Source organism: Haliotis cracherodii, unplaced genomic scaffold (assembly GCF_022045235.1).
Source record: "Haliotis cracherodii isolate W230 unplaced genomic scaffold, xgHalCrac1.p SCAF_3, whole genome shotgun sequence".
NCBI classification, from domain to species: Eukaryota; Metazoa; Mollusca; class Gastropoda; order Lepetellida; family Haliotidae; genus Haliotis; species Haliotis cracherodii.
The window spans coordinates 10,585,400-10,600,109 of record NW_027266286.1 but is presented as its reverse complement, the minus strand read 5'-3'; the positions used below and the strand labels follow the sequence as shown (position 1 = coordinate 10,600,109).

The 14,710-nt window shown below is 36.9% G+C and overlaps 1 protein-coding gene across 13 annotated transcripts in view; it reads right to left on the bottom strand.

Annotated features, from left to right (window-relative positions):
- The window catches only part of LOC139473941 (neuron navigator 2-like), a 733,750-nt gene that overhangs the window by 176,203 nt on the left and 542,837 nt on the right, over window positions 1-14,710 (bottom strand). For all 13 annotated transcript variants that reach the window (XM_071256769.1, XM_071256765.1, XM_071256766.1 and 10 more), the window contains exon 6: window positions 5,564-5,760. In XM_071256769.1, coding sequence (XP_071112870.1) covers window positions 5,564-5,760 — 197 coding nt within the window. The remainder of the gene's footprint in view (window positions 1-5,563; window positions 5,761-14,710) is intronic.

Here is a 14,710-nt window from a genome sequence, read left to right as displayed (position 1 = left end):
TGAAAATCATGCCTTCGCCTTCGATCAGCAAAGGGACATAACTCTACACAGCAACTGGGAAAGACAAACATATGGAGCCTAACATAGTTTTGGATAATGTTTAAACAAATAATTCTCTAATTTCTGAGAGCTGAAAAGGGGAGATAAAAGGGAAGCTAGAGCTGAAAATGGTATAATAGAGAAATGGGGTGGGGTGGTATAGTTTAAAAAAAAACATATTCTCTATATGTCTGTTAAAGGAACTTTAACTGGGTAACCCCTCTTTTCTTGAAACAAGTCTACTCGTATTGTGGCTAAGATAACTATTCCATGGCCCACATACACATCTGAAACAGTGAAACCTTGATAAGCCAGACACTTGCATTCCCACTGATTGGTTGGTTGGTTTGTTGTTTAACGCCGCACTCAGCAATATTCCAGGTATATGACAGCGGTCTGTAAATAATTTAATAATCAAGTCTGGACCAGACAATCCAGTGATTGACATCATGAGCATCGATCCAAGAAATTGGGATCGATGACATGCATCAACCAAGTCAGCAAGCCTGACCACCTGATCCCGTTAGTCGCCTCTTAAAACAAGCATAGTCGCCTTTACGGCAAGCATGGGTTGCTGAAGACCTATTCTACCCTGGATCTTCACGGGGTATTCCCACTGAAACCACCTGAATTAACAGATGTCTGGATTAACAAATCCTAGTTACAGAGCAGTGTATCAATCGATGTAACAGTTTCATAAATATCGTATGTGCATCAGTGCAAATATCACTTCATGCGCATCAGTGTATTGTTTCGTCATCTGGGCGTAATCTGGACGTCATTGTTGACGTCATTCAAATCTTATTGCGACATAAGGTCATTATGACGTCACACAAGAAACGATGTCATAGATGAAGATTGTTGACATCTTTCGAAAATTGTGGTTTTCTTTCACAGTGGTCATGATCAGTGTATTTGTCTAAAAGGAGCTCAACAGCTTTATGAAATAAGGGGTAATAAAAAAATTATTCCACTCGCATGTGCATCATACTTGATTTTATGAAACTCGTGTAAGAATTCATGTATAACCAATGTTCTCGCTTGGGAAATACCAGAATTCTGACACAAGCTTTTTTAAATCAGCATGACACACGTGCTTGTACAATAATCTCTATTATAATCTAAAACTGGCCTCTACTAGATCTATCGCTTGGGTGGGACCAAGCAATGAATTGCATCACAATGCTTTTCAGACCATTGTGACGTCATCAGTAACCATGACATCACAATCAAATGACATCCTGCATCTCGCTGCCACTGAAGCTGGTCAGCTGTATGTGTACATTCAAGCCACTCAGCTGGTTATTATTGTCTACAAACTGAAAAATTTGGAAGAATGATTTTGATTCATAGAATCCCACCCTTGTGTCTTTTGATATCAAATACTGTAAAACGTGAAATTAATGCGTCTCCAAAAGAATGCGACTGCTGGCCCCTATAGCCAAAAATGTGACTCAATATGAACGTGACACCCCACTCCTCTCACTTACTTACTTACTAACATTGGAGATTTAACGTGTGCTTTCTGACTGTAAGCGTATGTCGCACACGGGCCCGGCCAGGCCATTTAATGTGTTTCTGAAAAGGGAAAAAGTGATATTTGCAACCAAGGAGGTTTTTTTTTTAGGGGTTGCTTATATAGTAATTTTGAGATTTGGAATGTATGCCAAGAGTGGGTGGGGGGTGAACTAAGGGAGCTGTGTGTGGTAGTTGGCTTGTTTGTTTATGTGATTTAGTTTTGGGGGTTTATTACGTCTTTAAATGTGATTTATTAGTCCTGTTTTGATTAAGTATACGCCTAGGGCTTTGAATTTTTCTATTTTATTTTGTGGGTTTAGGATTGCTTCTAGAGTAAGAGCCTTGTTTAGATCAAGCATCAGTGGATTTACATCTGAACAAGATGTCCTCTGTCAGGTTTACAGGAGAATCCTCACCTTAGTCCAACCTTACATTAATCCAATCACACACCAAATAGCACTGTTTATTAGCGCTGAGTAGAGTACTTCAGCTAAAACAATACGTGCGTGCTGGCTCGTGACGGCCTTTGATGCAGTCGCAAAGAGCAAAGACACCGTGTTGGGTGGCATCTGTCTGGACTTGCAGGTGTGATCTGTGATGACATGAGTGAGTAGAACTCTTGTCTTGACCCCAGCAGTGTCAATTCACAGGATATGTAATTAGTGTTTGAATGACATTGTTTATATACTTGTTACAAGTGCTGCTCAATAAACAGTGATGTGGAATACATAGTTGTTTGTTTTCAGCATATGTCTAAGTTGGTATTTCTGCTATCCAAAATGTCTTATGGTTGATATAAATGCGATGTTTAATAATGCGAGCAAAGACCACTCGCATTTTTCACATTTAATTCACGCTCGCGTTAATATCAAGATTTATAGTATATCAACACTTTTAATGACCTGTGGTGATATATTTTATATCAAGAGACACTTAGGTGAGATTACCCATCACTCATCAGCAATATTTACCACAAAATCACTATTTCAAAGTGGTCACATTACAAGCATTGGGTACTGAGAACATATTTTGTTCCAGAGTTCTCAAGGTACTCTGGATTGAAAAAAGTCTGCATTGAATTCATTTACATTTCTTTAAAAAACAAACATTTTATATCACAACCTCATAAAACACCTACCTCCAGATTCCATATTTTGTGTTTGGTTTGACGATCAATGTAAATATGCAGGCAAATGTAGCTCATTATAGATAATATATTTCAAATTAGTTCCAAATAGGCAACCCTATCCACAGGAGTGGAAAATATGTCATACCAATTCTCACAACCACCGAGAAATGTCTCATGGTTGAATTATTGTTATGACATCAAATCGGGCAGAAGAAAATAAACAGAACTGCAATTTCATGTTTCTTGGTGACAAGGATTTCCCTCACAAAATGATCTCGACATTATGAGTATAATTATGATAATAAACCGAGCGAAGGGTGCCTTTGTACCTATCCCCAACTCCTGTCAAACTTGTTTCATAGAATCAGACATTTTTATGAAATTGAAAATATAATTTAGATCGCGGTGATACCTTACCCACAAATTCCCACAACCCCTGTGATCTTTATATGTATTCTTGTAGATGTAAACGTCAGTCTGATTTCTATGCAGAGAATACGCATTCACTTCAACAAATTGAAATTCACTCGTCAGGAAAAGTAGCTTTATTCATTTGTGGACTTATCGTAGTACTTTAAAAATTGCCATGTTGTGTGACACTGAAAGGAATTTGAAATCTTAAGAAATTAAGAATTTACTTTCAACTTAAGATATTGAAGTTTCTTAGCGATTTAATTTCAATTATCAAAACATATTTTCTAACTGCTGTAATAAAATCTCATGACTGCAACATATTTGATATTTACTCCTAAACTAGGAAAAGTTTGTGTGACCTAAATGGAATTCTAGAAAACAAAAACATATGGGAACGTGAATCTCAATAAACACTGCAAGTCAAATCTAAACAGAAATACGCCTATGCATAAAGGGTATTTATCATCAAGGACACAAATATTTTGTAATTTTCCCTCAGCTACCCTTATCACACAACAACAGGAACGAGTTTGGGCTAAAATCTGTCTTGTCTATTTCAAAATGAGTGAGTGAGTGAGTATGGTTTAACGCCACTTTTAGCAATATTACGGCAATATCACAGTGGGGGACACCAGAAATGGGCTTCGCATGTTGTACCCATGTCGCAAATCAAACCCGGGTCTTCAACGTGACAAGTGAACGCTTTAACCACTAGGCTACCCTACCAATCCATTTCAAAATGAAATAAACACATATTAATGTCAACACCAAGGTTAAAAGTTCTGTTTCATCTATCAAATCATTGGTATTAAACCATGTACATCACAAGAGCATATATATTTGAGACTCAAAAATTTCAAAATACATTACAGAATCACTATGAATTCAATTACAGTAGTCTTAACCAGGCATGAAATACTGCCTTGTCATCTTGTGACAAGTACCATATCACATTTCAATTTCAAGAGTTCCAAGTAAAACAAAAGGGCTTATTTCCAATAATGGTTTGCTACATGGTAGCTTAACGAAATGTCAAGTCTTCCTTTTGTGATTACATCCCTCAAAGGACAGCACCCTGTATCAAAACAACCAGTATACTTCAGCACTCAAGTGATATACCTCAGTATCATCTATTTCAAACCCTCTCAAGAGAGGCCTTAAGATCCATAGCACAAATCAACCAGCAATCATTTGATCCAAGGTCCTAGTGATCTTTAAAAGTCAGGCTTTACTCCCTGATCTTCTAAAAGCAAGTATGTTGTTTTTAACTTGACAAGACAGCCCTGATTTAAAAAGAATACACACTATCCAATGTCTAGACATGAAATCTACAAGTAAATATTGCTGGAATCTATGATTAAGTATGATATTGACGCAGACACTAAGGGTTGTAGGTTACTAGCCAGGGGGTAAAAAGTACTCAAACAATCAATTATTTGACGTTACTTTCCACTTTTTGTGTAATAGATAATTGTTTGGTTTCGACGATCTAATCCTCTTATCTTGAAGGTAGGTGAACGTCCTGAACTATTTTTTTATGCAAGGTGAAGGAAGTCTGGCCATGAGAGAGGGATTTCTAAGGGCACATGAACTTTATTCAAACAGCTAAAACATTTTTACTGCAAAATGAGTGGCATACTTGTTTAGGTCAAGTGGCTGACAATATTTTATAATATTTGACTTCAAATTATTCTTGAAAATATACACGTAAAAATACACGGTTGATATATGCATTTTATATTTATTGTTTCAGCTTTAATTTCATAAATATTACTGATAAATAAATACGAGGAGTATTAATTAAAAACATAATTAAATAAATTGAATTAAAGCATTCATTCTTTGTTATAACCTTGGTTGTCCTATTGGAAGGGAGATAAGCTTGTAACTGATTAGTCAAGATAAAATTTCACAAAATTAAATTCACCACCAAAATAGAATTTGCAGTTCTGATGAACAGTTGTGGCCAAAGCAAATACTTGTTTGCGTGATGGGATATTTGTCATAAAATGAAATGAAAGTAAAAGTGAATCTGTGTAAATCAAAAACCACCTTGTCTGTAAAACCGGAAATGGAGCATCACCTTGTCTGTTTTACAGACCCTGATACAAATATATCAAATACAGCCCATGCAAGTCTATAATGTTTGGCAAGTCTAAGCATCACGATCAAACCTATGTATTATATATTACTTGAACAGAAAAAAACCCTGACCATTGGCCATAAAGAATACTGTTGACAACAACAGCAGACAAATAAACACAATGAACTACAGTAATGCTGAATATTTACCATCTACCATCAATGAAACAATCAATAACATTCAGCCTCAGAACAAAACCTGATCATCCAAGCAAGAACAAACTGACAATGATGTATCTCCATCAACTGTGCCAACCATGCTTCCTGAAAGAGAAAACTGTAAAAGAAATGGAGAAACATGATTATGAAGCAATTTCTTACCTTGCAAGTTATTATTATTATTCTGTTGATTCAGATGTGACCGCACTTTATCGTTCGACGTGGAGTTTGCCCCGTGGAGTGTGGGCTTCCCACGAGACTGGTTGAGGTTTGAGTTGCTGTTGGAGCTGTCTTTAGAGGTAGAAAGGTTACTTATAGAGGCTGGGTTCTTGTTGCTATGCTTAAAAGGTGATGGAAGCCTGAAAAGAAATTGAAATTTTGTTTAATCAATTAAGAAACATTTAATTTTTTTTTACTACTCAACAGAAGTTAAAGAAAACCTGATTTTTCACAAAACTACAGTAATCTGTCATGTGAAGAAATTGGGTGTTCTTTAACATCCATTGAGTGGTATATTCTTGTTTGTTTGTTGTTTAACGCTGCACTCACAAATATTCCATCTATATGATGACAGTCTGTAAATATATGTGTTTTCTTAATGTATTAATTGCTTTAGTCACGATATGGCTGAAATATTGCCGATGTGACTTTAAATATTAACTCACTCACTCACTGTACATATATGAGTCTGGACCAGAAAATCTAGTGATTGACATCATGAGCATCGATCTATGAGATTGGGATAGAATGGATGCTTCAGCCGAGTCAGGGAGGGTGACCACCCAATCCCCTTTTTCTTACATGATAAACATGGGTTGCTGAAGGCCAATTCTAACCCAGATCCTCATGGATGAGGTGTATATGTAAACTTATAAAGGATGGGGTCACAAATCAAAAGTCTTGGTCGGCAACTGGCTTATATAAGTCTTTAAGTATACACGTATTGCACAGCAAGGATGAGTAAGTGAGTATAATTTGACATCATTTTTAGCAATACTCCAGTTATTCATGACCCCAATATTTGGAATCAAACTCAGTCATGGCATGATGAGCAAACACCTTAACCACTTGGCTACCCCCACCCCAGTGACTGAGAGTATGAGCAACAGTGTACACTTCAGGGTTTGATGCAACACTAAATCAGTCAGGCAACAGCTTAGCGTCATGTAAGACATCTTAAAACACAGTGTTACAAAAGAAATAATAATGTATCATTACATTCAACAATGATGCGATTCACCATTTCTGTGTCCCCCTCCGTGATATTGCTGGAATATTGCTAAAAGCGGCGTAAAACCATACTCACTCATTCAACAATGATTTTAGAGATTAATAAACAGTTTTCTGGTTTGACTAAACACCAAAAGACTGAATGGCCAGCATGGAGATCCCTGTGGACATTCAGTAATCAGTGGGGGGCACGGGTGGCCCAGTCGTCTAAGGCGCCATGATTCGCTGTGCAGAGTTGCATCCCTTGGGCACGCCAGAAACCTATGATTGTGGGTTCAAATCCCGGTTCGCTCCGATTATGTTTCTAGGTTTGTCAGCACCATACCCGTGCTCGTGGGTTTCACCGAAGTGGTAAACGTCTGAGACCTGCATTACTTCGGGCTTTCCTCCCACATTAAGCTGACATGCCGTGGTATAACTGGAATACTGTTAAAAGCGGTGTAAAACCCAACTCACTCACTCACTCACTCAGTCATCAGTGAATGGACAATACAGTTTATTATCCATGACTTCACAAAATATTCCTGTTGATATTCAACCTGCTGATATATTTCTCATGAAAGACGCGTTCCTATCATTAGAAACAAAAAGAAACTTTAAGAAACCCCAAAGTATGACTAATGCAGCTTAAAACTTTGTAACACATTTGAACTAAAAAATCATTTAAATTCTATTTTAGTTCCTTCGACAAGGAAATTTAGGCAATTAGAAACTTGAAGAAAAAGTTTGAAAAAGTTTAAGAGCACACGCCTATATCAGGGAAGAAACCGTAATGTATCCAATATGTGATCGTCTGCCGTTGAAATACTTAGGTTATTTATTCATATTGCCATAAATAATCAGACTAAGAATTGTCTGCCTTTGGCAAAATCAACAAAAATCATTTTGATTCCAAGGCTCTATGTATGCCAGTAGGCAGTTCCTCTGCTTATAGTGCACTGTGGAACATCAGTGTTTAAACAATGTAATGCAATCAAATATTCATGAGATAAGCACAGATCACAAAATCACCACAAAGCCAATTTCAACATTTAACTGGATTTACCAGGAATTTCTGGGATTTGCTGTAAGTTCCTGGAACCCAATTACATTGATTACAAAGAGCCTAGCAGACAAGCCACAACACTTTCAGAGTCTCCAGCTGAATAACATATTCACCCCTGTCTAGTTATCATCACATGCAAGAAATGTTGGCATCAGGTGCTAAGATATGTATCCATTTGGACATGTGTACATGATATCTCTCACAAAATTAGCAAAATTAAAACTTTGAATATTTTAATTGATATAGCCTGTACATTGTTGTTGTTTTAAATAATTTCATTCCGATCCCATATTCTGTATTTCACATCTCAAGTTGCGAAATTTTTGTAATTTGCATCCAATATTTTGGTGTCCTATACATGCGTTTGGTTTGGTTTGTTATTTTACGCCACACTGTGCAATATTCCAGCTTCATGACGGCGGTTTGTAAATAATCGCGTCTGGACCAGACAATCCAGTGATTGACAACATGAACATTAATCCACGCAATTGAGATCGATGACATGCATCAACCAAGTCAGCGAGCCTGACCACCCAATCCTGTTAGTCACCTTTTACGACAAGCATAGTCGCCTTCTACGGCAAGCATGGGTTGCTGAAGACCTATTCTATCCTATACATGCAAAATTCAACTGTTTGTAGCCAGTGATTTTCATATTAACAAGGGCGGTCGGGTAGCCTAGTGGTTAAAGCGTTCGCTCGTCACGCCAAAGACCCGGGTTGGATTCCCGACATGGGTACAATGTGTGAAGCCCATTTTTGGTGTCCCCCACCATAATATTGCTGGAATATTGCTAAAAGCGGCGTAAAACCATACTCACTCACTCACTCATATTCAACATCTGAGAACCTATGAATTTGTTGAAAACATTCACTGATTTGTACGCCCTTCACTACACTATTATCATATTTAAATATATATCTTTCTGAAATAACAATTCACATTTTATATAAGGAATGACATCAAACTATTTTCTGAAACAACTTTCTGTATTTCATATCCCATTTCATACGGTACATGCTCCTCAAATCTTGTGTTCTATGATACATGCTCTTATATCTAACTTGATGTTATACATGCTCTTCGTATCATACGTTGTATGATACAAGCTCATTTATCTACCTTGATGTGTAATATGCTCTTTATATCCCACTAGATATGATATATGCTCTTTAAAAACATTTTCTGAAATCTACTTTTACATAAAACTTTATATGTTACATGTTTGTTTCACCCTGTCAATCATATATCCTCACTGCCAAAAGATATGCAACAGATAGATAAGATAGAAATATAAAGAGAAGTATTTACATTAAGAAGAGATGTTTCCAATGTGTACCAATTAATGACAAATCTCACAATCAGTCAAGTGTTACCACAGCATGTTTTTATTCTTATCACAATATGCTGCATGTGATTTCCAAACTTTACATGCTAATCCTGCACGACACAAATGGTGCATCTTGAGTCATGATCTATGACGTCACATGTGATATTTTCATGAGCATCGGTTCACACAACATAACAGTACATACTCACATACTCACTTTCTCACACACACACTCATTAGAACATTTGTATTCCAATATCATCCAGTTTATAACATTAAAGACACCAGTTACACCCTTTTTATAACATCATATCAATGATATGGTTGATTAGGTACCTCACTCTGAGAGTCTGGGTTCGAGTCCCAGACAGGACTCAACCCCCAAAGTACCAGAATCTTTTCTTTACAAAGAGAGTGTATCCCAAATATAACCTTTGTTACATCTTTGGAATAGCCAAGAATCTGAGACCATCTTCAACCTACACACAGAATGTCACGTGAAATAAGTCCTTCTCTTGACATCTGTTCCCTTATTTCTGTCCTTCAGTATAGTTTCTTTTCACGCAGTACGTACCAGGCGCCACAGTGTGCAAGCTGTAGACATACTCTCACAGGCCCATTAAGCCAACACAATACATATTCTCCATGTGATGCGGTGGTGAATGCAATCAGCTGATTACCACTGCCGTCTACAGTGTTAGACAGGAGTTGTAATAAAATGTAATTGACAAGCTTTGTTCAGCTGTTGTAAGGGCCATGTCCACGTGAGAAATAGACATCAAGTCGTCCTAGTATATTTCCCAGAGTGGTCGGGAGGTCAAAGGCTGTCTGGGGGGGGGGGGGTGACTGTGCTAGTGCATGTTTACAAAGGCTTGGTGTTGTGGTGGAAGGAAATAATTTTGTTTTGTAATGGACTCTAAAAGTTTTGAAAACTGTTGATACAAAAGCTAATTCAAAATAAATCAACATGTCACTGGCATTGATTGCAATGTGCAACAGACATGTGAAGCTGAATGTTAGGTCATTGAATTCATAGGAGGTCAGTATTGGAACACTTGTATAGCTAGTATGGAACATTTATACAGTCAGTATTGGAATGTTTGTATAGCCAGTAGTAGAATATTTATACAGTCAGTATTGGAACATTTATACAGTCAGTATTAGAATATTTGATAGCCAGTATGGAACATTTATACAGTCAGTATTGGAACATTTATACAGTCAGTATTGGAACATTTATACAGTCAGTATTGGAATATTTGATAGCCAGTAGCAGAATATTTATACAGTCAGTATTGGAACATTTATACAGTCAGTATTGGAACATTAATACAGTCAGTATTGGAATATTTGTATAGCCAGTCTGGAACATTTATACAGTCAGTATTGGAACATTAATACAGTCAGTATTGGAATATTTGTATAGCCAGTATGGAACAATTATACAGTCAGTATTGGAACAATTATGCAGTCAGTATTGGAACATTTATACAGTCAGTATTAGAATATTTGTATGGCCAGTATGGAACATTTATACAGTCAGTATTGAAATATTTGTATAGTCAGTATGGAACAATAATACAGTCAGTATTGGAATATTTGTATAGTCAGTATTGGAGCATGTATAGAGTCAGTATTGGAACATTTGTAAAGTCAGTATTGGAACTTAAGTAAGGAATGTATTTGATAAAGCGTCACTTCAGAATCAAAGACATTGATAACTTGCAGATAAAGAAGTGGAGAATTTGTTAGATCTGTACTGGATGATAGATGCTCATATCCAACTTGTAACTTCTTCATACTGTTTGATTAAATACAATAACAAGTTTCAAGGGTAAAGCTTTCTGTACGTCAGATTCTGGGTATTTAACAAAGATAGTCTTGCATCCACTGGACAAAAACCAAAAACAACCTCATACATATATGATATAAGAATAGTAATTACAACAAAATCAAGTTACATTCAGTTTAATTCATAAATTCAGCTTCATCCCAAACTATGTTGGTATCAAAAACAAATAGCCAGAAATAATAACAACATTTTGTGTTGTCATGATTGAAACTTTCAATTAACATCTCAAAATTGAAAAGTTTAAATTCAATTAAAGTTTCAACATATATTCAAAAACTGGCCTTGAAAGATCTTAGTCTATTCCCAGACATTGTGGATTTTACAGAGGTCTTACCCTCTGATGACATCAGGCCAGCAAGAGTTACCTCCCTTGGCACAGGAACCCCCCCACTCATTTGGAATTCTCTTTCAACCACTGAAATTCACACTTAGTCACCGACAGTGGTAGTTGTCCAATAGAGAATGTGATGAACTTTACACAGTGTTCTTTAACAGTGAGAAGCCTCTTCGCATGCATTCTCTAGCGTGAAGTTTTTCCCCCATTGTTAATGGCAACAAAATCATAAAATCCAAACTGTTCCATTTCAGCGGAACTGCTTTTGTTCTAAACCATTTGGATCACAACACGGTGGATTTACCTTAAGGTCAGGGAGTGGAGTTGGACAATGCTTGAACTTGAGATCTAAGGACACACACAGACGTGTTGTAATCCAGGAAGCCTGCACAATTTCAGGGCAAATTGACGATTCCTCTCGTGCATAAAAACTCATTTTACTATAATGAGATCATCCCATTCTGTAGAAAAATGAACTGCAGATTCAACTGATGTTCTGAATCATATCTGCAAATATGTCTTTGATGATATTTGCAAATCCATTCCAAAAATCCATGTCTAATTTATTTCTCTTAAAGTTCAAAGATCAGCGTGGAAAAAGTACAATTAAAAAAGAACGACTAAACTCCTCCCCCAAGCCAATTTAAAAATATCTTACACTGCCCACACCCAAACTACACATTATGGTTAAATAACATATGTCCTCAGATGATAATTTAGTTCCAAATTGAAAAATTGGTGTTTTTCACATATGACATTCATATCGTCTTAAGAGCATGGGACATTTTCAAATTGGTCCAATCCCTTGACAATTGCCACTCTCAATATCCCTCCATCTTGTTTCTAAATCGCTGTGGACACACAAGCACCAAAGGCAAGCAAATTATTCTGAGAAATGGGAAATGTCAAACGTGAAACTCTCATCCCTCGAGACTAAAGAAAGATCAATGGTGTTGCTGCAGGTTGTCTGTTGAAAATGATGTCATACATTTCAACCCATCCTGAAATTGACGCAAGGTCAAGCCAATTCAAAACAATAACATGCTAAAAGCATCAAAAACCAAAGTTCTGATACGCAACGATGCATATGGAAAATGCTGATTGATGTCAGAATGCAGAGCAGGAATGTTAATTTCAAACTTTAACACTGAAGAAAAGCAATTTTTACCTTTTTTTGCCAATTTCATCTAAAATGTATTCCTCAACAAAAGCAATAGGCGACTCCATGTCTGTTTCATAATATAGATAGTATCAGCAGAAGCTGCTTGAAATCTCAGATAGCTCCTGCAATGCAATATGTTGTGTGAAATGAACGTGTTGGTAATCAATTTCACTCGGTTTCATCAGGACAGTATCATGACAAAAAAAACAGCTGCAGCTGAATCATGTATTTTTCACAGAAATGATCTCCAATTATGTTCAAGCACATAAAACTGCAAGACTCGGAAATAAAATCAAGCTTTTCAATACAAGCAATCGTATCAAAACAGAGTGAAAGTTTCAAAAAGAAATGTCAAATGTTGGCACAAGTCCAAATTGAAAAGGTCTGAAATTTTTGAATTGCTTACTGCAGGAGATGAAGAAAAGCATATGTACTAAACTGATCTAAAAATTGTTTTGGATTTAGAATATGAAACATTTCATTTATCACTGCAATTGAACAATATTAATGCCATTTGTCTTAGCAATATCATAAGAAATCACTGTTCACACCAATCAGTTTATTTGCTAAGTCAGGACTTATTATGCTTATTCAGCTATTCCTGTCTTGCATACTGATGGTCATCACTTAATGTACCACCCTTAAATTTTACAAGAATCATCATCATCATCACACCATCATCATTACACCATCATCATCATCATCATCGTCATCGTCATCGTCATCATTACACCTCCATCATCATCACACCATCATCATCATCATCATCATCATCATCATCATCACCATCATCATCAGTATCATTATCATCGTCATCATTACATCATCATCATCATCATTACACTATCATCACCACCACCATCATCATCAACACCATCATCATCATCATTATCATCATGATCGTCATCATCATCATCATCATCATCACACCATCATCAATGATATTGATGTTCCATCACAAACATCAAAAAACAAGGCCAGAGCCTAATTCAACACAGATGACATCCTCTGCCAGTATATAGCAAATATACTTAACACTTAATGGAGTGGGTGGGTCCCCGTGAAATCTCAATCCCTGTGATGTTACACCCTACCACAGCCACAAGACACATGCATGAATCACAACCTGGCCAGGTGTATGCAGACAGTCTGCTCCTCCCTCTACTGCTGGGGGCACCTGCCAGATGGTTCTATACTGTGCACAGCACACATCACCATGTACAGCCACATCTCATTATAAAGCCACTGTTGATCACCAATATGTTGTGGCTTTATATTGAGTCTGGCAGCAAAGTGAAGAAATTGGTGTCAGTGGTCATGAATGTAATGACTGTTCCAGCATTCCTTATGGTAAATATAAAATGTCAATGCCATAGAATAACCAGTCTTGATTACCTGCTGAAAGAGATTCCATTGGGTGTAAGGGCAAAATAGTGGTAAAAAATATATAAATGGGTCACTGAAAATCAGGAATTTGCAAAAGGGTAAGCATGTCCTGCTCTACAAGAATAACACCATTCGTTTTGGCAATAATGTGGCTATATATTGAGTCTGGCAGTATAGTGGGATACTTTGTAAACATGATGTAAACATGATGGATATGCTGTTGCAGAGTTTCTATTGGCAACGAGTGAGATGAGCAATATTCTGACTGGAACCAAACTGAGTTGAATCATAATGTGGCATTACATCAAGTTTGCCAATACAGTGAGTTGATTTGTTACCATCCCAGAGTCACATCCTCTAACAAAGATTTCATTTGGCAACATGTGAGATTGGCAATATCCAGATGTCATTGTGAGTTACATGATTTGGCAGTACATTGAATATGGCAGTATAGCAGGATACTTTGCAAACATAGCCACGAATGATGGTGGTTGACTTTTCCTGGCAGCAAGTGAGTTTTACAAAATGTGAGTTTGATCATAAGCTGGCTTTATTCTAAATTTGCAGGGCAGTAGTATCATTAGTAGTGCATCTGAATGAGAATGATAAACATATTGAATAGTGATTAATAAACACATGCTCATCATTTAGTTGGAATCAAACAATGGACTCTGATTTTAGCAGAGATTTCTTATGAGTTAAATGGAAATGGTTCTTGTCGCTTATCATCATCATCAATATCATCATCATCATCATCATGAAGCAGAATCATCATCATCATCAAGAGTAAGTGAGTATGGTTTTACGTCGCTTTTAGCAATATTCCACCAATATCATGGCAGGGGACACCACAAATGGGCTTCACACATTTTACCCATGTCGGGAATCGAACCCGGGTCTTCGGCGCGACGAGTTAACGCTTTGCAGAATCATCATTAAGAATCATCATCATCATCAAGAATCATCATCA